This window comes from Canis lupus, chromosome 24, assembly GCF_011100685.1.
Source record: "Canis lupus familiaris isolate Mischka breed German Shepherd chromosome 24, alternate assembly UU_Cfam_GSD_1.0, whole genome shotgun sequence".
NCBI lineage: Eukaryota > Metazoa > Chordata > Mammalia > Carnivora > Canidae > Canis > Canis lupus.
Genome location: NC_049245.1, coordinates 33,289,940 through 33,315,779, shown reverse-complemented (window position 1 = coordinate 33,315,779; position 25,840 = coordinate 33,289,940). Strand labels below are relative to the sequence as shown.

The 25,840-nt window shown below is 46.0% G+C and overlaps 2 protein-coding genes across 4 annotated transcripts in view; one reads left to right on the top strand and one right to left on the bottom strand.

Annotated features, from left to right (window-relative positions):
- SYS1 (SYS1 golgi trafficking protein) overlaps positions 1 to 23,047 on the bottom strand; it is a 36,725-nt gene extending 13,678 nt beyond the window's left edge. The window contains exons 1-4 of one of the 3 annotated variants that reach the window (XM_038572446.1): positions 22,816 to 23,020; positions 22,361 to 22,600; positions 20,476 to 20,543; positions 17,095 to 19,306 (exon numbers count right to left, since the gene is read on the bottom strand). In XM_038572446.1, coding sequence (XP_038428374.1) covers positions 19,066 to 19,306; positions 20,476 to 20,543; positions 22,361 to 22,522 — 471 coding nt within the window. In that variant the 5' untranslated portion in view covers positions 22,523 to 22,600; positions 22,816 to 23,020 and the 3' untranslated portion in view covers positions 17,095 to 19,065. Of the gene's footprint in view, positions 1 to 17,094; positions 19,307 to 20,475; positions 20,544 to 22,360; positions 22,601 to 22,815 lie in introns of those variants that run through there. The other 2 variants (XM_038572447.1, XM_038572448.1) reach the window with 2 other exon arrangements.
- Positions 8,522 to 12,143, top strand: TP53TG5 (TP53 target 5). The gene is made up of 5 exons (XM_038572444.1): positions 8,522 to 8,754; positions 9,014 to 9,088; positions 9,255 to 9,385; positions 10,832 to 11,351; positions 12,018 to 12,143. Exons 1-4 carry the CDS (start codon positions 8,707 to 8,709, stop codon positions 11,328 to 11,330), a joined length of 753 nt encoding a protein of 250 aa, XP_038428372.1. The 5' UTR covers positions 8,522 to 8,706; the 3' UTR covers positions 11,331 to 11,351; positions 12,018 to 12,143.
- Positions 23,048 to 25,840: the final 2,793 nt, after the last annotated feature.

The following is a 25,840-nucleotide window of genomic DNA, read 5'->3' as shown; positions in this document are numbered from 1 at the left end:
ACCTGCCTTCGGCCCAGGGCATGATCCTGGAGTCACAGGATCGAGTTCAGCATCGGGCTCCCTGCATGGAGCCTGCTTCTTCTTCTGCCTCTGTGTGTCTCTCATGAACAAATAAAATCTTTATAAAAAAAAAAATATGTAGGGCATAGCTAAGGCCATGCTGAAAGGGAAATTTACAGCACTAAATGTCTACTTTCAAAGGAAGAAAGACCTCCAGTTATCAATCTAAGTTTCAGCCTTAAACTAGAATCAGAAGAGCAAAAACTCCAAAGAAATGAAAATAGAAAAACATAGAGAAAATCAAAGAAACAAAAAGCTGTGTTTTTTTTTTTCTTTTGGAAAGATCTATAAAATGGACAAAACTCTAACAAGATTGACAAAGGAAACAAAGAAAGACAAGACCTAAACTATCAATTTCATGAGTGTAATACAGGATACCCCTATGGACTCCCAGACATTAAAGAGATAATAAGGAACTACTAAAAACAATTCTAAACACATAAATTTGGCAATTTAGATGAAAAGGACTAAATCTCCAAAAAGAACAAACTGCCAAAACTCACCCAACATGAAATAGATCATAAATTTGCTCCATCACTATTAAAGAAATTGAATGCATAGTCAATGCAAAACACACACATATTCCTTTATTATCCTTTTGATGCCCCTAGGATCAGTAGTGATGACCTCTCTTAAATTTCTAATATTGGTAATTTGTGTCTTCTTTCATTTTTTTCTTGGATAGTTGGCTACAGGTCTGTTGATTTTATTGACTTTCTCAAAGAACAACTCGTGGGGTTCATTGATTTTCTCTATTGTTTTTCCTGTTTTCAATTTCATTAATTCCTGCTCTAGTTTAGGAATTTCTTTTCCTTTGCTTACTTTAGGTTTAAATTGCCCTTCTTTTTTTTTTTTTTTCAAAGATTTTATTTATTTATTCATGAGAGACACAGAAAGAAGTCAGAGACACAGGCAGAGGGAGAAGCAGGCTCCTCACAGGGAACCCAATGCGGGACTCGATCTCATAACTCCAGGATCATGCCCTGACCCTAAGGCAGGCGCTCAACCACTGAGCCACCGAGGTGTCCCTAAATTGCCCTTCTTTCTCTAGTTTTATAAAGTGAAAGCTTGGATTGCTTTCTGATCTTTCTTCTTTTCCTATATACAGTAGTGGTATAATTTCCTTCTAGGGGCACCTAGAAGGTGGAGAGGCAGAGACAGGAGAGAAAGATCTCAAGCAGACTCCCTGCTGACACCAGAGCCCTATGTGGGGCTCAATCTCCTGACCCTGAGATCATGACTTGAGCTGATCAAGAGTTGGACACTTAACCGACTGAACCACCCAGGAGCCCCTAGTTCAAAGTATTTTTAAGTTTCTCTTGAGATTTTTTTCTGTAATCCTTGTGTTATTTTAGTAGTGTACTGTTTCATTACCAAATATCTTAGACTTTCCCAGCTATGTGTTACTGGTCTCTAATTTAATTCCATTGTGGTTTGAGAACATACTTTGTATGATTTCTATTCTTTTAAATCTGTTCAGGTGTGTTTTATGGCCCACAGTGCAGTCTATCATGATGTTCCATAAGAGCTAGAGAAGAATGCATACTCTGCTGTTTGGTGGATGAAATATTCTATAAATGCCAATTAGATCAGGTTCATTGCTGGTGATGTTCAACTATACCCTTACTTATTTTCTCTGTGTTTGATTTATAATTATTGAAAGAGAGGTTTTGAAGTCTCCAACTATAATTGTGGATTTGCCATTTCTCCTTGGAGTTCTACCAGTTTTTGCCTCACATATTTTGACATTCTATTGTTGGGGGAATAAATCTTAAAGAATATTGTGTCTTCTGGATAATGGACTCCTTTATTATTATTTAACAATCCTCTTTATCCCCGATAATGTCTCTTGTTCTGAAGTTTGCTTTATCTGAAATTAATATAGCTACTTCAGCTTTCCTTTGATTAGCATTAGGATGATATGTCTTTCTCTATCCCTTTTTTTTTTTTTTTAAGATTGTATTTATTTATTCATGAGAGACACAGAGAGAGAGAGAGGCAGAGACATAGGCAGAGGGAGAAGCAGGCTCCGTGCAGGAAACCAGATGTGGGACTCGATCCCAGGACTACCAGGATCACGCCCTAGGCTGAAAGCAGGCGCTAAACTGCTGAGTCACCCAGGGATCCCCACTATCCTTTCATTTTTAAACTACCTTTGCCTTTATATTTAAATTGAGGTTCTTTTAGACAACATATAATTAGGTCTTGGTTTTTGTCCACTGACAGTTCCAGTCTCTTAACTGGAATATATTTAGGCCATTCACATTTAAAGTGATTATTGATATAACTGGCATAATATCTGTCATGTTTATAAGTAGTTTCTATTTGTTGCATTTGTTCTTTATTTCTTTTTCTTTCTTACTCTCCTTTTCTGCTTTCTTTTGTTTTGAGCATTTTGGGTGATTCTATTTTTCTCTCCTTTCTTAGTCTATCAATTACACTTTAAAAAATTTGGGGAGGATCCCTGGGTGGCTGGAGTCCCGAGATGGAGTCTCGCATCAGGATCCCTGTGTGGTGCCTGCTTCTTCCTCTGCCTGTGTCTCTGCCTCTCTCTCTCTCTGTCTCTCATGAATAAATAAATAAAATCTTTAAAAAAAAATTTTTGGTCATTTCCCTACAGTCTGTCAATTATCACTTTAAAAAATTTGGGGAGGATCCCTGGGTGCCTGGAGTCCCGAGATGGAGTCTCGCATCAGGATCCCTGTGTGGTGCCTGCTTCTTCCTCTGCCTGTGTCTCTGCCTCTCTCTCTCTCTCTCTCTCTCTCTGTCTCTCATGAATAAATAAATAAAATCTTTAAAAAAAAATTTTTGGTCATTTCCCTAGAGTCTGTAATATATATTCACAACTGTCTTAAATCTACTCTCAAGTAACACTATACCAGTTCTAGGATAGTGCAGGTACCATATAAAAGACCCATAGCCCTCACAAAAATAGACACAAAAATCTTCAACAAGATATTAGCAAAAATTCAATCCAAAATTATATAAAAAGGATTACCAAGTGGGATTTATTCAGACATAGTTCAACATTCAAATATCAATCAATATAATCTACCACAGGTATGAACTAAAGAAAAACATCACATGATCATATCAACTGCTGCAGAAAAATCATTAGACAAAATCCAATGTCCATTTTTATGAAAACTCTCAGCAAACTAGGAATAAGGGGTAACTTTGAACTTGATAATGATAAAGAGCATCTACAGAAAACCTACAGCTAACATCATATTTACTGGTGAAAGATAAGATCAAGTACAAGGCAAGGATGTCTGCTCTCATCCCCTTTATTTAACATGGTGTTAGAAGTCCTAGCCGGCAAAATAAGACGAAGACGAAGATGAAGGAGGAGGAGGAGGAGGAGGAGGAGGAGGGAGAGGAGAAGGAGAAGAAAAAGAAGGAGAAGAAGGAGGAGTAGAAGGAGAAGAAGAAATTAAAGGTATACAGATGGGAGAAGATACTTCAAATCACATGTTACAAAGAATTTCATGTATAGAATACATAAGGAACTCTCAAAACTCAACAGCAAACAAATAATCCAATTAGAAAATAGGCAAAAGACAGATATCTCACCAGAGAGGATAAAGTGGTGGCAAATAACACATTAAAATATGTTCAACATCAATACCATTAGGGAAATGCAAATTAAAACCATGATGAGATATCACTACACACTTATTAGAATAGTTTTAAAGATGCAGAGAAAACAGGTTTTTCATACATTGCTGGTGGGAATGTAAAATAATATAGTCACTCTGGAAGATAGTTTGTGTTTTCTTAGAAAACTAAATAGACACTTATATGATATAGCAACTGCACTCCTCAGCATTTATTACGGAGAAATGAAAACTATGTCCATACAAAAACCTATATATGAATGTTCATAGCAGCTTTACTTGTAATAGCTCTAAATTAAAAACAATTCATATGTTCTTCAATGAGTGAATAGTTAAACTGCGGTACATACCATACTGTGGAATAAAACTCAGCAAAAAAGGGAACAAATGATTGATACAAACAATTGGATAGATATTGAGGGCATTATTCTGAGTGAAAAAAAGCCAAACTTGTAATGTTACATACTATAAGATTCCATTTATATAACATTCTTTTAAAAAACTTTATGTATATATGTATGTATGTATGTATTTGAAAAGGAGAGGGAGAGGGAAAGAGAGAGAGAGCACAAGTGGTAGGGAGGGGCAGAGGAAGAAGAAGCAGACTCCACACCAAACAGGGAGCCCAACACAGGGCTCCATCTCAGGACCCTGAGATCATGACCTGAGCTGAAGGCAGATGCTTAACCTATGGAGCCACCGGGTGCCCCTTATATAACATTCTCGAATATTCTACAACAAATTATAGAAATGAAGAGGGGTTGCGAGGGGATAGCATGGGAGGAAAGTGGGGTGGGTATAAAGAGCATGAAGGAGCCTTGGGATGATATAACAGTACTGTGTCTTGATTGTGGTGGTGGTTACATGAGTCACCATGTGGTTTTGATATTATAACGTAGTTAAACAAGATGTTACCAGTGGGGGAAAATGAGTGAAAGGTAGATAGGACCTCCATGCATATATTTTTTTGGAATTCTCTGTGAATCTATAGTGATTTTTTAAGTTTATAGAAGGAACTACTGATACAGCAACAAACTGAATGGATCTCAAGAGCACTGTGCTGAGTGAAAAAAAAAAAGCCGATTTTGAAAGGTCACACGATGTGTGATTCTATTCACATAACATCCTTGAAATGACAAAATTATAGAGATGGAGAACAAATTAGTGATTTCTAAGATTAGGGATGGGATTGTGGGGAGAGGGGCAGATAGCACAAGAGAGATTTTAGTGGTGATGGAATATACACACACAAATGAATGCATGTAAAACTGCTAAAATCTGAATTTGGTCTATAGATTGTACTAATATCAATTTCCTGGTTTTCATATTGTACATATTGTAAGGTGCTCCCTTGGAGAAAACTGTACTACTTTTGCATCTCCCTATGATCTATAACCATTTCAAAATTTATAAAAATATTTGAGAAAAATTAAAAGAGGCCTTTGAACCTCAAAATTTTACTGGCAGGAAGCATGTGAAGAAAATGACAACTGCAAATGTGCACAAAAAAGAAAGAATAACTCAGAACAAAAAGTCCAAGGAACAGAGTTAAAATTTTAGTAGGATTTTGTGTAGAAATCAACAAGCTGATTTTAAAATTCACAAGGAAAGACAAATGAAGGATGATAGTCAAAACAATTTTTGAAATGAACAGAAGGAGTGCCTGGCTGGCTCAGTCTGAAGAGCATGCCACTCTTGATCTTGGAGTCATGAGTCTGAGCCCCATAGAGATTACCTAAATAAATAAACTTAAAAAAAAAAAAAAAAGAACAAGAAAGTTGGAAAACTCACTAATTTCAAGTATTATTATAAAGTGCTATAGTCGGGGTCATGAGTTTGAGGCCCAGGTTGGGTATAGAGATTAAACTTTTAAAAAAAGGAAAATTGGAAAACTCACTAATTTTAAGTGTTACTATAAAGTGCTATAGTAATCAAAACATATTATAAAGCTTACTAAAAGGAATCAAGACAGGATGGTACTGGCAAAAGGACAGACCATATAGATCAAAGAAACAGAACAGAATCTAGAAATAAATCCATACCTATATGGTCAATTGACTGTTGAGAAAAGTGCAAAGGAATTCAATGGAAAGAAGAGTCATGCTGTGTAGGGGCACACCTGGGTGGCTCAGCGGTTGAGCATCTGCCTTCAGCTCAGGGCGTGATCCCAGGATCTGGGATGGAGTGCTACATCAGGCCCCTTGCAGGGAGTCTGCTTCTCCCTCTGCCTGTGTCTCTGCCTCTCTCTCTCTGTGTGTCTCTCATGAATAAATGAAATCTTAAAAAAAAATTGTGTAGGAATAACTGGATATGCATATAGAAAAATCCTGATCCATACCTTACACTATATATAAAAATTAATGCAAAATGAGTCATTGACCTAAATTTAAAAACCTGAAACTGTAAAATGTTGAGGAGTAAGCCTTGGTGATTTGGGGCTAGACAAATATTTCTTAGATATGACACCAAAAGCATAATCCATTTTTTAAAAACTCATAAATTGGACTTCATCAAAATTAAGAATCTACTCTTCAAAAGGCAGTTAAGAAAATGAAAACAAAACAAAAAAAAAAAAAAGAAAATGAAAACATAAACCAGAGACTAGCAGAAAATACTTGTAAACCATATGACTGATAAAGGGATCCAGAATTTACAAAGAGCTCTCAAGCTTAACAGTATGAAAAACAATCCGATTTTTATTATTTAAGTAGGCTCAACACCCAGTGTGGAGCCCAAAATGAGATTCAAACTCATGATTCCAAGATCAACACCCCAGCTAAGATTTAGAGTCAGACGCCCAATGACCCAGGTCCCTCAAAAACAACCCAATTTTTAAAAATGGGCAAAAGATCTGAACAGACACTTCATCAGAGGAGATAAATAGATGGCAAATTAGCACATGAAAAAATGCTCAATATTATTAGTTATTAGGGAAATGTCAATTAACACTACTGTGAGATACCACTACATACCTACTAGAATGGCTTTTTAAAAAACACAATCTGGGTTGCCTGGGTGGTTCAGTCAGTTGAGCGCTGACTCTTGGTTTCAGCTCTTGGTTTCAGGTCATGATCTCGCAGTTGAGAGATCAAGCCCTGCATCAGTCTCTGCACTCAGTGCAGAGTCTGCTTCAGATTCTCTCTCCTCCTCCCTTTTTCACCTTTATTTTTAACAGAGTTTGTAGAAGCATAATAGGCTGCAACTGACTCATAAGGGCTTGCAAAAGTCTATTATGCTTCTACGAACTCTGCTGACTGGTCATTAAGCATAGTCATCATTAAAAATTATACAAACTTAATTAAATTAATGATATTAAAAACAAGGTGAAAAATGTTCAAACTCATCACTTCCAATTATTTGCTACCTTTTGCTATTATCTATGCTCTCGAGAGTCTTCACATTTGTAGAAATACAGTAGAAATATATAATGGTATGCTACTGTGCATTTCTATTCAACTCTGCATTCAGTGACATCACACTGGTACCTTGAAATCAGCCTTGGTAGGAGTTGTTACCCCAAAGACATAGGTACTTGTTATAAATCAGGTTTTGATTTATTATTTTGTTGATTGTCTAGACCAGAGGTTTATCATGGGCCAAATCCAGCCTATTTTTGTAAATAAAGTTTTATTGCAACATAGCCATGCTTACTAATTTCGCATAATATCTGTGGCTGCTTTCACACTACAATAGCACAGCTGAGCAGCTGTAATGCTGTGGCCTACAAAACCTGACATATTTACTATCTTGCCCTTTACACAAGAAATTTGCCAACCACTGGTCCAGCCTTAAGAAACTAATGGAAGAGGGGCATCTGAGTGGCTCAGTTGGTTAAGCATCTGCTTTCAGCTCAGGTCATGATCCCAGGGCCCTGGGATCAAGCCCTGCGTCGAGATCCCTCCTCAGCAGGGGAGTCTGCCTTTGCTTCTCCCTTTCCCTCTCCCTCTCCCCCTGCTTGTGCTTTCTCTCTCGAATAAATAAAATCTTTAAAAAAGAGAAACTAATGGAGATATTAATAATGCAATTAAATGTAAACACATATGTCCTGTCTATACATTGTAGACAACACACAAAAAAAGTTTTTTTGAGAAAATATACTTCCTGTATTTGAAAACTCTGATCCAATACAGCAGATAAATCAATATGTCACTGATGAATGAGTGAAATTCCAACATTTTTATTCTTTCACTTTTTTGCTTTCTTCTTTCCCTTTAGTGTAAGTGAAAATGTCAACATTTATGTTGGAGCTACACTTGTTCATCCATTGTGACCATAGGCTGGTTATAGATATGAGTCAGGCAAAATCCAAGAAAAGCCTATTTTAAGGATGAACTGGCTGTTTGGAATTTACAATAAAGAGTATTGAAGAATTTTATTATTTTAGATTTCTATCAGTAAAATTTATAATAAATTCACACACACAAATACATTTTGTTTCAGGGAGCCAATTGCTAAACATTTACAAGCACACACACTGTTTTGAACTCCACTAGAATGTATGTTCCTTGAGGGTAAGAATTTTCTTTTATTTCAGTGCTTAGAACAACAAATGTAGCAGGTGTACCATCAACATATGACATGAATAAACAGGAGCATTGGGGGGAACACCTGGTTTCATGCGTTGATTATCAGACCTTCAATTTCCAGCTCCACCATTATCCAACTGTGTGGCCTTGAGTAAATTTTTTAACCTCTTTGAACCCTGGTTTCTTTATTTAAAAAGAGAAGATAATTCTCTTACCTCACAAGGAGGTGTTGACAATATATGCCTCTGCCTGGCACCTACTAGGTTTTTCCACAGGTGGGAGTTTCCTCCTCACCCTCCACCCCTGCCACACACATACTCCGTGGAGACCCAGCCCTGCTGCTGTCACAAATTTCAGTGATGTCACAGCTCCCCTCCCAGGAAGCTCCAGCAGAGCCGTGCTGACGGCCAGCCTGAGTGCTGGCCGAACTGAGAGGGGCAGGGCGCAGGTGGTGCCTGGTACCAGTGTTGCTCCATTTGTCTTTGAGGTCTCACAGCCCCAGTATGACTCCATCAGCAAAGAAGAGGCCCAAAAATAGAATGGTTTCTAAGGTTGGACTTGGGAGTGGACACAGAGGGGATCCAACCACACCCAGAACAGGGGCCATCTAGCCTTGGGGGAAAGGGAGAGGTGAGGGTGAAGGGAGGTCAGGAGAATTAGAGTGGTCTTCCCATTTCTGTCCCCAAACCAAGATGACAAAACCCCTGGTCAAAGGTTAGTCAAACCATGTTCAGCCAAATGGAGCAGCATAATGGAGGCATTCAGGGGTATTTTTCCTATGTTAGCATACTCTCTCCCTCTGTCCGTCAGATACAAGATGAAGAACCAAAGGACAAGATACCGCAATCTGTCAACAAAGTAATTGGGCGGCACCGACTTAAGATGGTGAGATCCCTCATATTGGTCCCTCCTGGGTGCCAGGCTTGTTGTGACCCAGAAGAGGTCACCAGGTGCAGCCCTGAGTTGAGCTGAGCCAAAGTCTAGGTGGGATGTGGGAGGCTACCCCAGGAAAGCTGACGCTTCTGTTTTCCTGGTTTGTTGATCCTGGCAGGTATTAAAAAACTTGTCGCTCTTGAAGCTGCTCAAGAGCTCGAACCCCCGGATCCAAGAACTGCATAACTTGGCCAGAAGGTGTTGGAATTCACTGCTCAGAGTTCCACAGATCCTTGGGATCTCCACTGGGTGAGCTCAGCCCCCTGGCTATCTTTACTAGGAGTGGGCACTATCTATGCTGACAAATTTAGAAAACCTAATTTTCACAAAGGTTCTATGATAAAGGTATTTATTAGCCCTATTTTACGGATAGGGAACCGAGGCTCAAAAGACAGTGACTTGTCCCAACTAACTCAAACTGGTAAGTGATAGAGCTAGGATTTGAAGCCATTCCTGTGTGATATCAGAGCTGTGGTCCTAGCTAGTGTCATAATCATCCAATTATGGGGCTAACCACCAACTGGGGCACTACCCAAGCAAGAGGGACCACTCCTCCTCCTCCCCACCCTCAAGTCCATATCACTCAGAGATTCACCTGCACACCAGTCATCTGGCTAAGGCCTGGCTTCCTCATAAATCATGTCAGAATATTAAGAAAGTTGACATTTATTAGGCATCTGCTAAGTACTTCACAAACATTTCCCATTGAGTTAATTCTTCACAGCAGTCCTATTAGATAGAGTTATCCCAGTTTCACAGTTGAGGAAACTAAGCTTTGAGAGGTGAAATTTCTTGCCCCAAATCACAGATGGTAAGAGGCACAAGCGAATTTGAACCCCCATTTGTTGGTCTTGAAAGCCTGTGGTGGCCAAGCCATTCCACCACTGCCTCCTCCTTTGTGGGGCTGGTGTGAGGGTCCCAGGCCCAATGCACAGTGGACACTCACTCAGTAGTGGCAGTTAGCATTGGTACTGGCATTACGTTGAGACTCAGTCCTCACTCCACTCCACACATATTCAGCTAGAACAATGCTGTCACTGTGCAGAGGACTCAGTCTATTACACACCTTCTTGGGGCAGGTCTTCTAGCACCAAATACCTCCACCTAATGCCTCCTATCAGAGCTCCTCTCAGAGCTGGCCTCCTAGACGCCAGCAATCAGGAAGCACTGGGCTGGAGGGGTCAGGCTTCTCTCATCCCATAGTTTTCCAACCTGTTTGAAGAAGCAGAACCTCTCTTCAAGTATCTGTCATCAAGCCCCAGCTGTGCTGTTAGGCAGAAAGGTATCCTGCCCTCACTCTGCCCCACCCCTAGGTGCAGAGGCATTTGAGATATCTCCTGAGAAACTTAAGGTTTCTTGGAGCAGAATTTGAAAACACTGGACTAGTTCACTCCACCTCTCTGAAATTCAGAGAGGCAGAACCATGGCCAGCGGCCCGTGAAGACAACATACAGTTCACAGTCCTAGGTGTTCTAACTCCTGGTCACTGCCTCTCACATTCCCAACCTCTCCTGTCCCTTCAATGGTCCTCATCACCTCCTCTGCCTCCAGGCCCAAGGCCTCTGGTTGCGAAGTTTCTTTTCTGGTCCTCTGCATAGCTTTCTCGCCTGACCTGGCTGCATAGCAATGGTCTCAGGGTGAGGCTGGAGGACCAGGACCTTTAGTCTTACTGATTGCCTTCCCTCCCCCTGCCAGGAGCAGCAATGTCTGTGATAGAGTGGAACAAGATAATGAAGAGTTCCAAGAGGCTGGGTGCCCCAAGAAGATACTGGAATCCAAGAAGTTAGAGTCCACAGGGGAGCCCAAGGTGGGACTACGGGAGAAGAATGAGGCGCAGCAGTCACCTGCAGCAGTGCGCCAGAGCCAAAAACAGATGGAGTCTGAGCTCCCAAGGACATCGAAGGGCCATGACCTGACCACTTCCCCCGGAGCCCAGGGGAGCCAATCATCCACTAGGGACCCCTGCATCATCTTCCTGAGGACCTACCAGCACAGAACTCCCATGGGTGACAAGAAACAGCAGGAAACTGTAGCTGACCAGTGGATCTGGTTTGAAGGGTTGCCTACACGAATCCACCTCCCAGGGCCTCGAGTGATGTGCAGATCATCCACCCTGCGCTGGGTCAAGCGTTGCTGCACTCGCTTCTGCTCTGCATCACTTGAGCTACCCATGTGCCATCCATACAAAGTGTGACAGCACCACTGCCAGGCCAGGGTGAGACACAGGCCCCAAGCCAGGCCTGGAGCTGGGCCCCAGAGTGGGGCTGTAGCTAGCTTGCAGTGCTGGGGGACCCCTCCCTCATGCCTAGAGAGGGGGAAACCATTGATGGAGGCCACACAGCAGGGTGGTGGCCCGGCTGGGGCCTCTCAAGATCCAAAGAGGGGTTCTGGGGAGGGGCACTGGAAGTGGGGGTTCGGAGGTGGGTCATCTATCTCACTGCCTGGAGGCCTCAGGAGCCACAACAGCAGCTATGGCTCAGAATCTGTCAGGAGTCTGAGTAAGGGACTTGAGGGATTTCCAAATGTTAGGGGAAGGGGGAGTGGTCAAGTAGAGCTTTGCCATATCCCATCCCTTCTTAGACCAAATCACTGCCCCTCATTTGTTTCATTTATTCATGCTTCAAAGAAGATTTCCTCTGAACAAAAAGTTTCTTAGCAAAAAAAGAAAGAAAACAAAATACTCCAGCCTTCCATGAGAGAGCTGAGGTCCCAAGAGAGGAAGGGGTAAAAGCCTTGGGGGTCCATCTGAAAGGGAGGCTTCCCCTGCACAAAACCCCGAACCCCAACCTGCTGGATTTCAGGGCACCCTGGTCCCTCTCCCCAGGCAGCAGAGCCCCCTGGTGGCCATCTGCACTCCTAACACCAAGGTCTCTGCTCACAGGTGGTGTGACCTGGGATGGGAGCCAGAAGTGTGAGGTGAGGGTGAAGATGGCGCCATCATCTGAGCGAGAGGGATGGGCGGGAAAATTCTCCAGTCTACAAATAAAATCTCCCATAGTGAATTGAAGAATACTACCGCTGGTTCTGCCTGTTTGGGGCTGGCGGAAAGAGCCCCTCCACCCAGGTGGGGAGAGTAGTATACATCTGATTTTAGATTTCTTCTACCCCATTCCCAGGCCCCTAAAGTCTGTCTAGAACCTGGCACACAGAAACCAGCAAACTGCACCCCTCCCCACTCGAGTGAGTTGGCCTCCAGAAGAGTGCACTCTATGAAGTCATGGAAGGGAGACAGTTGTCAGATGCTTTCTGGGTGCCAGGTACTTCAAATGGCCCTGCAAGACAAGGGGATGAGAGGCCGTGGTTCTGAGACAGAAGTTGATTTGGTCAGGCTCAAGGGACTAGGAAGTGGCAGGGGCAGACTCTCATCTAGAACTGCTGGCTGCTCCCCATTCCATTTTCTGAAGAAAGGAAAAAGGCACAAGGAAGCATCCAGCCTGCCATTCATGGGCATTGCGCCCCGGATATTGCAGCATCGGGTGTCAACAAATGGGTGTCAGCTGGGCCTCAAAATGTGTTCCACCTGGGTCAAGGAAAGCAGTCAGTCGGGCCCAGGGTCAGTACTCCGGCTAGACAGCTCTGGCGGGACACAAGCCCAGCCCCGCTACCTGCAAGCCGCGTTGACCCCATCGAGTCGGGGTCGCCCTCTGTCGGCAGGAGCCACAGCCCTGAACATGCAGTTGGGGAGAGGAAAACCCAGGGAACCCGGGCTTTCTGGGGTTCTTCCCCTGGGAGGCAGGTTGCCCGGATTGGCGCCCTCAAGAGAGCGCGCAGTGCTCAAGGGGCGCAGAGCAGTTCCTGCAGGAACCCAGGCGGTAGCGGAGATGCCTGGAGCGGGAGAGAGGAAGACGGGAGGGGTTCCTCCGAATCTGCCCGCCTGCACGCTCCTCCATCCCGGCGCTCTGCTCTGAGACTGCGCCTCGCTGGCCTGCCCGACCACAATACGCACCTGCACCGCGTTAGCCCTGGGCGGCGCTGCCAGCCTGAGCCCGCCGGCACGGGGGCTGCTCTGGGGCTGCCCCGCTCGGCCCCTGCGAGCCTACGCCTGCCTGGGTGCCGCGCTCCCCACTCCCGCCTGCCCCGCGCCCATCGCGCCACTTCCCGCGCCGCCTCCACCCTGCAACCTCCACCCCAAGCTGTCTTCCCGCTTGGCTTGCTTGCACTCCAGCCCACCTCCTGGGTAGTCGCCATTTCCGTTCCGTTACTGGACAGCATCCATCCGTCTTTGAAAATCACCCCACTGGCTCTCTCACCCCCAGCACTCTCCATTCCATCAACCTCCCAAACGAATGTCTGTCCCCCTGTGCTACCAGCAGGTAATCAGGGCAGCCGTGCTCTCAACCAAAACATACCACGTTGGGGACCTCCTGCAGTAGCCTTCGTGGGAGCCTGCCCAGAAGTCCCAAATGAGAACCCAAAAGGTGTGGGCCTGAGAAAGATTGGCAGCTTCCACTTTGCTGCAAAGGGAGCCAGAGTTGGGCCCAAGGACAGCAGTTGGATGGGCTGTTCCTGTGTGCTAAGGATGGGATCCTTCCTGTCCAGGGCACCACCGGGGTGCAGGGGTGCAAGGGTGCAGGCCTCAGTGTGAATGACTCCCAGCACTGCACTCTTTCCAGCCTTACCCCGACTTGAGCTGGCACTTGGGCCTCAGGCAACCTGCCTTCCACAATCCCACAGCTGGAGTCCTCCCATTACCATCTTCCCTATGCTTGACTACTTCAATCTGAGGCACCTCTTCTGGGCTCAGTTAGATCCTGCTTTGGGCAGTAGGCGGCAACAGATCTCAGGGATCAGAGGAGACCACTCCAGAAAACGGCTCCCTACCAGTTAACAGGCAAAAATTAAAGTGTTTGATGCAGAGTGATTTTTAAGAAGTCACATGACCTCTCTGAGTCTATTTCAACGGTTTATAAAATTGGGATACTAATATCCATTCCACAGGGCCTGGAGAAAATCAGGCTTGATGCAGGTGAAGCCAGTTTGTGGGGTGTTGAACAAATATCCTTTTTTTCTGCCTCCTTCCTGGCCCTGTGCCACAATAAAGCCCCTAACTGCTCACCTTTAAGGGAATTAGCTGCTTGTTAAAGAGCCAATCTTCTGTTCACATTCACAGCCTTTTGCTATGACATCTGGGTTCCAGAGACTGCCCCTCTCCAACTCTGGATCACCTACCACTAAACATAATTGGAATGTGCAGAGAATGAAGCTGTTGAGGCAGACAGGCCTAGCTTATCACCTGTGTGATGTTAGGGAAAGGTGTTTACTCCTTCAGTTTCTGTCTGCAAAGTGAGAAAATAATGGTGCCTATCTCACAGGATTGAGAAGAGACACAAGTCACTCTGCAATGGATGGTACATAGGAGCACAGTAGTTGGTAGCTGTACCCCAATCATGGGCAAGCCTGTCCCCCAACTAACAGTTGAAAACACTGAGGCTTGGAAGAAAAGGATCTCCTCTGTAAAAGGAGTAGAGATGGGGCAGTGGCCCAGTAACTATAACTGCTTAGATTCTGGATCACTTCCTATAGGTCAGGCATCATGCTAATAAGTGCTTTACACTAGATACCTCGTTGAATCCTCACAAGACCACAGAAAAGTGCTATCTTATCCTCATCTTACAAACAAGGAAACCAAGACAAGGGCAGATCACCAAGGCCTCACCACTAGTAAGGGGTCCCAGGACTTGACCCTGCACTCCACCGTAGCTCTCTCAAGTCAAATAGCCTTGGGACCCACTTTTCTTTTTTTTTTAAAGCAGGCTCCACACTCAGCATGGAGCCCACACAAGGCTTGAATTGATAACCCTGAGATCAAGACCTGAGCTGAACTCTGGAAAACTGTGTGGAGGTTCCTCAAAGAGTTAAAAATAGATCTGCCCTACCACCCAGTAATTGCACTGCTGGGGATTTACCCCAAAGATACAGATGCACTGACACGCCGGGACACCTGCACCCCGACGTTTATAGCAGTAATGTCCACAATAGCCAAACTGTGGAAGGAGCCTCGGTGTCCATCGAAAGATGAATGGCTAAAGAAGATGTGGTTTATGTATACAATGGAATATTACTCAGCCATTAGAAATGACAAATACCCACCATTTGCTTCGACGTGGATGGAACTGGAGGGTATTATGCTGAGTGAAATCAGTCAATCAGAGAAGGACAAACATTATATGGTCTCATTCATTTGGGGAATATAAAAAATAGTGAAAGGGAATAAAGGGGAAAGGAGAGAAAATGAGTGGGAGGTATCAGAGAGGGAGACAGAACATGAGAGACTCCTAACTCTGGGAAACGAACAAGGGGTGGTGGAAAGGGAGGAGGGCGGGGATGGGGGTGACTGGGTGAGGGGGGCACTTGATGGGATGAGCACTGGGTATTATGCTATATGTTGGCAAATTGAACTCCAATAAAAAAAAAAAAAAAGACCTGAGCTGAGGGGCACCTGGGTGGCTCAGTGGTTGAAAGTCTGCCTTTCGCTCAGGTCATGGTCCCGGACTCCTGGGATCGAGTCCCGCATCAGGCTCCCTGTAGGGAGACTGCTTCTCCCTCTGCCTGTGTCTCTGCCTCTCCTTCTGTCTCTCATGAATAAATAAATGAAATCTTAAAAAAAAAAAAAAAAAAAAAAAAGACCTGAGCTGAGATCCAGTCAGATGCTTAACCAACTGAGCTGCCCAGAGCCCCAGACCCCTACAAATCTGACTTGTCCAGGGAGTGGCAAGATAGGGATCCAAACTCTCAGCAACCTATACCCATCCCTGTCTCAACACTATTTTCACTACCACTTGCTACTTTCCTACAGAAAACCTCAAGCAAGGCTTTCTCTTTCCACAGAGGGCCTCTCTTGTGCCCTGAATCTGCCCACACTCACCTGCCCCTGAAACTCTGTGCTCTTTGGGCTACAGATATAGGGAAGAGATCCAGGTCTGTGCACTGACTGCCCTCCTGGGACTGCCAGAGGAAGCTACTCTGATCTGGGAAGTCACTGAGCAGCCTAAGAAACTGTTTCCTGGGGAGCCTGTTTGAGCTGTGCACCTCATGATTCATGGGCCTGGAGCTTCCCACCCCACCCCCTGGCATCTGCTGGCTGCCATCCTGGCTCCTATTTGGCTCTGATCTGGACAGGGCTGCCTAGAACTGGCAGTTAGGGGAACCCACTGAGCTAGACATCCCTTTCTCTTTTCCCATCTTCCAAGTCATAAACTATTCTGAGAGCACCAGCTAAGCAGTAGTCTCCATTTCTCTCCCTATAGAAGTTGAGATAGTTGAGGGTGGGGGGGCGGGTGGGATGGAAGGAGGTCCAGGCTTCAGACTCCCTAGAAAGCCAAGAGACACACCAACTCAGTGGCGGGGCGGAGGTAACTTTCCCTTATCCTTTCATCCATTCACTTGGGAATCTGTGGCCATATTTAATATACTACCAGTTATTCTTAGAAAGCTGTCATGTTTACAAAGCACTACACATCTTTGTATTTAAAACAATAGAAGGCAGAGGTGATAGATTGTTTTAACTAATTAAAGAACATGCACATCCTTTAACTATTAATGTCTTCAAAATGAGTTTATTGTCAGAACCAGAGCCCAAATCCTGGGTCTGCTGGTTCCTAACACATAACCTTGGGCAAATGTCTTAGTTTCCTCATCATCCTCATGATATTTCCTATTTCTGAGGGTTGTTGTGAAGATTAATAACAGGTAAAGCACTTAGCCTACGTCTGGACATGTATTAAGCACAGCTATTTATTATTAAAATGATAAACAGGGGCACCTGGATGGCATAGCTGCTTGGGTGTCAGACTCTTGGTTTCAGCTTGGGTTGTGATCTCAGGGTTGTGAGATTGAGCCCCACATTGGGACCTCCCCCAAATATTTAAGTCTCCCCCCCAAAAAAATATTTAAGTCTTTAAAAACTATACATATTAAAAAATAAAATAAATGACAAACATGTCCCTGCCACTGCCCAGTTCTCTTTGGAACTTGTCTCTAGACACTTTTTATTGTTACTTCAGAAATCCTAACAATTTCATTAAGGTCATACATTTCTCAACCCCAACTGTCGTCCAGCTCAGTCACTGTATTGTTGTGAGAAAAAAATATTGGCTCCCCTGACTTGTGGCAAAAATTTGTCATTACAGAAGATATGCAGAACAGGCACAGGTCTCTGATGGAAACTCCCAGAGATGTGTGCCAACACAGATGGAGCAACCAGCCCATAGCTGACCACGGGAGACAGCAGCCACATGATATATGCTCTGGTTCCCTTCCCCAAGTAACAAGTTAGCCACATGCCTTTATGGTTTGTGGTGTCTGGGGGAAATCCACCAACTTAGGGGAAGTCACCTCAGTTTGTCTTATCTCCTGGACCCTGCAGCCAGGATCCAAGTCCCACTAACAAGCTGCTTTCTTCCAGCTTGGCCAGGGCCCTGAGTTACTGAAGTGCCTCACCCTGGCACCTTCCCTGTCATCCCCCAAGCATGTTCACTCTCCAACCTTCATCCTGTCAGCCTCCTCTCCCTACTCTGCAGGGCTGGGAGCCAGGAAGCTAGACAGGCTTCCTGGGCAGAGAGCAAAACTCATCTGTGAAGCCTTAACACTGCAAGCTGAAAGCTGTCCACGGTCTTGGACTCAGAGGACCCAAAGAGGAACACGGATGGTTTCTAGAAGTGGGTCTAGATCAAGTGCATTCCACTGGACACATTCATAAATCACTGGCAAGAAAAAGAAAATTCAGTCATGGCACTTCATCCAAGGCAGAGCAGAGGAGGGCGTAGACGGAGAGGGTAGGACACAGGAATTCCCTGCACTTAGCATTTTAACCAAATGGACGAATAATCTGGGGTCTGGAAGAGGGGAAGTTGGCCTAATCATTCTGTATAGCTTCCCTGTCTGGCTGTGCAGGTCTCTCACTGGCCCAACCATGGCAGTACAAAGTAAGCACACACAGAACCGTGGAAAATACTGTATTTATGTACATAGGAGGGACAGCTGCAAGCCCCCCACAGAGGACATGCCACCCCAAAGAAAAATCTTAGCAGCAAATTCCTATCTCCCTCAGCACTATCAGCGCAGCCCAAGTTGGAAGGCTAGGCTTCCTGTTTCTGGGCACCCATCACACCCCTCCCAGTGTAGAATTCCCAGGAAGGCAGGAAAAAGGAACTATTGCCAGAAGTGAGGTCCGGTGGGAGCTGGGGTGCCTAGTCATTCCCAGAGAAGAGGCAGTGACTCTATCATGAAGGGTGGACCAGAAGCAATGCTGGGACTCTTCTCTGGGTCCTATGGCCTGCTCTGTTGAAAGCTGGCAGCAGTAGACCCAGTAGAACTGGAAGAAAGTTAGTCATGGGTTCATGGGTGTGCGCACACATGCGTGTAGCAGGACACAGGTTGTGTATTTTCTTTGTGCTTCATGCCTCCATCTGCCGTTCCTCTCCCTGACAGCAGCCTAATACTTTGCACCTCTGTCTCTTTCTGTGGCTATGGATCCAGAAACCGAGTGTTTCTCCAAACAGAATAGCTGTGGTTCAGCAACATGGCAAAGGTAACAGCTGTCCCAGGAAGGTTAAGACAGATGACTAGAAGAGTGGTTTGCTCCAATCAGATATCCTTGATTTGGTTCTTTTTAAAAATAACAGGCTGGTGACAGGTGTGGTGGCTCAAGAATGACATGGTTCCAATTCTGTTATTACCCTGAAAGAGGTCCCCTTGATGACCTCCCAAATAGCAAGGCTTCAGCAGACAGAGGCCATTCTTGAAGCTGTGGTCCTGACTGCTACCTGCCTTCTTGACAGGGCCTCACTATCTCTCTCACACCAACAGAGACTTCACATTTCCAGGGTTCCTCTCAGACCTGGGCTGGACCTCATCTGGAAGGTCTGAGCAGCCCAAGGTGTTGGGGGTGTGGGGCCAAGTGCCCAGCCGGGTGTCCAAAGGACCCGATTCTAGACATTGGATTTAGGGGCTGAGTTGAGGGGGATCTCCTTGAGCTCCGTCCGCATGCACAGGTACTCCCCGATGACAGCCATGAGTGCAATGCACACGGCTTGAACCAGCCACCAGGTCAGCGCCGAGGGGAAACGGGAGCTGTAGAACCAGCAGCCCAGGAGGTGAAAGAAATGGACAGTGACAGTGAAATCCAGACACTGCTTCCCTCGCCGGATGAAGTACAGCAAGCCCAGGGCACTGTGGGGAGAGGACAGCAGTGAGTTGTCACTGGGTTGTCCTGGCCTTGGATCATTTGGGGAGTAGAGACAATTAGGATAACAGCATAGTGATCAGAAGCAAGCAAGAGAAGTGTGAAGCAAGAGTTACATTATTAGATGCCTAAAGAAAGCTGGCAGGTAATGCTGGGAGGGAATCAGGTTGGGTGGAAGAAAAACAAAACTATAAGCTTGATGAGAAATGGTGACCATCGCTCAGGGGAATCCTAGGGACCCTGAAGCATACATGGGCCATCGAAAGTGAGGACAACAGGCTATTTGCAGCTGGACAAATCCACATGCTGGAAGGTTGGCCTGGAATCAATTGATCTTCCCAGTTTTCAAGAGAAGCCAGAAATCTGGATTTTTTTTTTTAATAGAAAATATCCTTTCAACTAAGTGGAAAAATGTTTAATTTCAAACACCACTTGTGGGATGCCAAACAGAACATATCTAGGAGACAAATTCAGGTCAGGTCAGCCCACCCACTTTCAATCTCCAGTGTAAGGTCGAGAACAATAATGTGCAAGGTGTTAGTCTAAGTAGTTCCCATGAATGAATTAATTTAATCCTTACAACTATGAGATAGGTAATATTATTCGCCTCATTTTACTGATGAGGAAACTTGTTCAAAGTCACTAGACTAGTGGGAAAGCTGAGATTCAAAGCCAAGTGAGTCAACCATCTAGAGCCTGAGATCATAGTCACTATGTTAAACTACCTCTCAAGGGGCAGGCAATGGTCATGAGTGGCCTTAAATTTTATCCAGTCAAACCCCTCAGGTGTACCAACAAGAAGCCCAAAGCCTAGAGAGAAGGGACTTAATTTGGCCTATGGCACAAGGACCAACAGAACTGACTTCTCCTGACTCCCAGTCCAATCCCTTCCTCATCTCATTCTACAACAGGGAAGTGATCTGAGATGAAAGCTATCCCACAGGCAGCATGCAGAGTGACGTAAGAGCTTTTCAGCTAAGTCGAAATCATGATAGAAGGAGCCTTATTATGGAGCCAGTCCCAGAACTGGCCTTTGCCACCCACTTTAGTCTACCACTCCCCAGGAACAAGTGCCAGCCTGTCCCATGTCCAAATTTAGGAAGTTACTTCCAGTGCTGGACCCCAAAAGCTGGAGAGCAATACTGGTGATACTCACCAGGTGAGGGCGTTGAGGATGAAGGACATCATGGACAGCCGGCCTGGAGGGGTGGAAAAGCCCAGGATCTGAGGGGGAATCACAAATGGAAATATGCTGGAAGTGACTTGGCTTGGTAGAGCTCCAGGCTCCAGGACCTCCCAAGGAAAAAGCATTCATCCCAAAGCACAGAAGACAATAGGCCTCTCCATCAGTGTGGCAGCCTATTTCCAACAAGGTGCTTTCACAGACATCCACTATGGTATCTTATATGACTCCAAATAGCAGCCAGGAAGAGACTTACAAAGGAGAAGCCAAAGTCCAGAGATGAACATTAAGTAACTTGCCCAAAAGTGATATCATAATTAAAGAAAGAGTAAGGACTATTACAGGGTTCAGCAAACTGGTCCCCTACCAGTCAGACATCTAGTTTTGTACGTAAGGTCTTATGGAAACGCTACCACACCTATTTGCTTAGTACTGTCTCTGGCTGCTTTTGCACCACAGTGGCGTTATTGAGTAGTTGTGACCTAAAACCTTTACTATCTTGCCCTTTAAGAAAAAGTCTGCCAACTCCCGGTCTATAATCCAGGTGGTATGCATGAGATGACTCTTCAACAGAGCCCAGGATTTCCACAGGCTCTTCCCAGGAGGACAGAGGCTCCTAAGAGGCTACTTCTGGGCACCTGATATGTGTGCAACTTCCACCACTCTTGATATAATGCTACTGAATACCAAACATCTGCCCAGCATTGTCAGCTTACGAAGGCCTCTGACTCTAATCAACTCCTGTTATCCTCACAACCGCCATGCAAAGCTATTTTTATCATTACTGTTACCTCTTTTCAGATAATACCTTGCCCAAGGGCCAAGGGCTACACAGAGAGTAAGCAGCAGGAGCATTCTAGACCTCCTGGCTGAGAAGTGTGCTCATTACCATTCACCACAGCTGCTTCTCAGATGCAACCATCTCATAACCCATTACTTCAGAAAGCACTTTTCATCTTCCTAGGCACCTCTGGGGTCTCTGGGCCTCATAACATTTTGCTGAGAATTATTCCGCCCAGTTTCCAGGAGAGAAAACAGGCTCAGAAAAGTGAAGCAACTTGCCCAAAGTCCCATGGCTAGTACATCTGGACCCAGATTGGACGCTACACCTTTCTGAATCCAAAGTACAGGCTCTTTGTGTTACAGTCCACGACCTCTCTGCTACTGCTCTCATGATTTTGCAGAGGGGAAAACTAGAGTTCAGGGAGGACAACACTTGCCCCACATCATAGGGCTAGTAAACGGAATTTAAACAGAGGCCGGGGGTAGCCCCGGTGGCTCAGCGGTTTAGCTCCGCCTTCAGCCTAGGGCATGATCCTGGAGACCTGGGATCGAGTCCCACGTCGGGCTCCCTGCATGGAGCCTGCTTCTCCCTCTGCCTGTGTCTCTGCCTCTCTCTCTCTGTGTGTCTCTCATGAATAAATAAATAAAATCTTTAAAAAATAAAAAAAAAAACAGAGGCCCGATTCCAAAGTCTAGGCTGTTTCCATTACACCTCCATGAATGCTGTTTTATCCACCCCCCTCTCCAATATGGCACCTGAGAAGGTGAGGCCCAGGGAAGTGAAGTCACCTTCTCAGAGTGTCAGAAAGGAGATGCACCAGGTTGTTCATAAGGAACGTAGGCCTGTTCCTTATGATATCCAGGTCCTTTCCTTTGTACTAACAATCTGCCTCGGTGTCAGTGGTTTCCTCTCATGGATGGGGCACCTAAGGCTCAGAAGGATGAGATCCCTTTCCCAGGGCCACAATATGAGATGGTGGTCCAGCCACGGCTAGCCCCCAGGAGGGTCGGACCACAACACCCCCCCCCCCCCCACGAGGCCCAGACGCCGCCCGCGCCGGCCACGGGACCCTACCTCGGCGTCGAACATCTGGTCCAGCGAGGGGCTGCTGCGCACCAGCCCATCCACCAGCGCCAACCACAGGCCGAGCGAGCCGTAGTAGACGGTCTGCATGAGGACGATCTGCGACAGGATCAACAACGGGTCCCAGACGTAGCTGCGGAACTGGCCCGCCATGCCGGCCCGCAGGGCCCGGCCGCCACCCGGGGCCTGGGTCAGCGCCGCCGCGCCATGGAGCCGGGGCCGCCCCGGCACCTGCGAGAACACACGCCGGGCCTCAGCCAGCCGGCCGTCGCCATGGCAACGCCGCCCGGCCCGGGAGGAGGGACCCGGACGGAGGGAGCGAGCCCATTCCGGGAGTGGGGGGCGAAGGCGGGGTCGGACGGACCCATTCCCAGAGCGAGGGGAAGTCCTGCCCTTCCGGCTGTTCGGGCCCCGCCCGTCCACAGGCTCCTTTGGGGTTCACTCACCGGTGACGGACTCGAGGGTCGAAGCGTCCGAGTGCGGCCCAGCCTCACCTGCTAGCCCCCAAGACAGCGCCGACAGACGGGACCATGGAGGAGAAGCCCTAGCGGCCTAGAGAGGCAAAGATCCAGCGACCACGGCTCCAGCCGCGACGGCGTAGGAAAGAAGCGTTTCCGGGGATGGCGGTGGAGGGGGCGGGGCAGAGAGCGCGCAGGCGTGGTGGGCGCAACCTTCGGCTGAGCCTCCTTAGACCCCGCGGGGAGGGGGCCGCCGGGAAGCGGAGTCCGCACATGCGCAAGATGAAAAGTGAAGGCGAACGGAAGTGAGGCACGGGAGCCGTGGAACTTGCGTGCCCTCTACAGGGGAATCTTGAAGAAGGCGGCAACCGGGAGAGTAGGGAGAGGGGTGCGTGGGCCAGAGCAGGAAAAGATGCTTAGCAATGAACAAGTCGATAGATGTTGATTCTATTTCCTTTCTCCTCGTTAAAGTCCAGGATAAGGGGCAGCCCGGGTGGCTCAGTGGTTTGGTGCAGCCTTCAGCCCAGGGCCTGTTCCTGGAGACCCAGGATCGAGTCCCACGTCGGGCTCCCTGCAGGGAGCCTGCTTCTCCCTCGGCCTGTGTCTCTGCCTGTCTCTCTCTCTCTGTGTCTCTCATGAATAAATAAATTTTTTAAAATCTTAAAAAAAAAAATAACAAAGTCCAGGATAACTTTAAATGAACCTGCCAGCTCTTCCACGCATGACTTTGCCACTGTTTTCGTCTTACAGATAATTAAGGGTTGGAGAAGGAAAGCAACATACTGCTCCAAAGACACAGAGTTAGTGGAAGTCAGGAGTAGAATTCACGTGCCAACATCGCAGCACTGACTTCGTGCTACCGGGTGCCTGGAAGGTTTGGACCCATACGAATGGGATCGTCCCTGCCCTCTGACATAACCTGATTACTAGGAGGCAAACATCCTCCTAGTGGATCTTTGGGACTTGGAGCCCAAATGCATCACATGGGTATCCATTTATATTTGTATATACATATACATTTAAAATAGAAAAAAGGACAGGTGCTGAAGTCATACCTGGAAGCAGATTCTGACTGCCTGTCACCATGACTGTTTTCTCTCCCCCTTCTCTGAGTCCACATAGTGTATGTACACAGTCAGTAAATATTTGCTTAATGAGTCAAAACAGAAAGAGTAACAGCAAATTGATGAGTCACTTTATTCCTGCCCAGCCGACCCAAACCCCACCACTTCATTGAGCCTAGTCCCCCTTCTCCAGAATGGAAAGAAAGGAAGTAACCCATTCCAGGAAAAGAAGGTAGAGCCAATTCTACTAGCTGCGTGACCAGCAAGCCACTTCCTTCTTTAAACCCAGCTTTCCAGATTATGAAATACGGAGTTAGACAAGACTAATGTTTGCCAACATTCGATCTACCCTCCACTAATTAGTTTCCCGTTTAAACACTTATCAAAGGCACATGTAACTGCCAATCAGAACCTCTGAACGGCATGTGGTAATCGTATTATCACCTTGAGTTGATATGATTCCAGACAAGAGTAAAGAAACATGAGACTTTATTAAGAGTAAATAGGAGGTTTCCCTTATCATTTAGAAATCTTGTAAACAGTTCCCAGGGACTCCAGTTTAGAAGTTATTAAGGCCCAAAGATTTCTGAGGTGTTTCCAGCTCAACCATTCTTTTAAGTGGCTCAATTCAGATCAAGAAAAATATGTTCGAATCCCTCTGGTCCACTGATTATTCATATGATCTGCTGTTTCTGAGAAAACATCTTCTGTTTATCAAATACGCACGTGATCTTTCATCTTCACAATCTGAGAACGTGGATATTATCTTTTTTTTTTTTAAGATTTTACTTATTTATTCATGAGAGACACAGAGAGAGAGAGGCAGAGACACAGGCAAAGGGAGAAGCAGGCTCCACACAGGGAGCCCGATGTGGGATTCTATCCCAGGCCTCCAGGATCAGGCCCTGGGCCGAAGGAGGCACTAAACTGCTGAGCCACCCAGGGGCTGCCCCTGTCTTTTTTAAAGTGAGGAAATGGAGACTCAGAAAGGGAGTGTGACTCTATGTAGGTAAGGGAGCTCATAAGCTGATCAGGGATTCAACCCCAAGACCCCTCATTCCAAAATGCAGATAACCATTCCTGAAGGGGGGTGGGGGGCAAAGGCAAAATAAGTGGTGGAGTAGTGAGGAGAAGCTCAGGAAAAGTGCTTGAGGGTTTGACTTAGTTTCCGTGAGCAGTTTGGTCTTCTTTCCAGGTGCTGGAATGTTTGGTTCCTCCTGAGTCAGGCCCTTACTTGAGTCACAGCTGGGCCCATTGGGCTCTCCCCACCTGTCACCTCCCACAGACAGAAAGCCCTCCCTGTCCATTCTCCGGAAATGGAGAATGGAAAACTCAGGTAGCCTGAGACGTTAGGGCACTGAATAGCTGGGGTGTGATGTCATTCCTAGAGCCTGGAGCTCACCTCTGGGAAACTTCTGTGGACCTGCAGGACAGTCTGTTGCAGTTTCCTGTTTGCTGTAGGAGTTCAGCTCTTGAATTCCCACCTTTCCTAGCTTGGGAAATGGGGCATCATCCTCTGTCTTAATTTGGGTACAGCAAGGAAACCAAGAGCTGGGGAAAACCACAGTAACTCCCTTAGCCAACCTCCTTGGCCCATTTTGAGAATCTGACCACAGGAAGCCTGGAGAAAAATGAGTTTTGGGTTCAGATCACAGAGTCTGAACTAGGGCCCCAATGGCCTGCCATGTGACTTTGGGAAAGTCCTACGCTAGGTTTTAGTATGCCAAAGAATAAAATGAAGGAGGAACATTGGACTCCAACTTGCAAATGCAGTCCCTGGCCTTGTGCCATCTGAATCAGCTGAGGAACGTATTATATTGTCAGATTCCCAGGCCTTGTTGCAAACCAAAGTCTGAATCTCCAAAGGAGAATGCAGAAATCTGGATATTTAAAGAGCTCCCCAAGTGATTCAGAGGTATGGCCAACATTTGGTAATTACAGAACAAGAT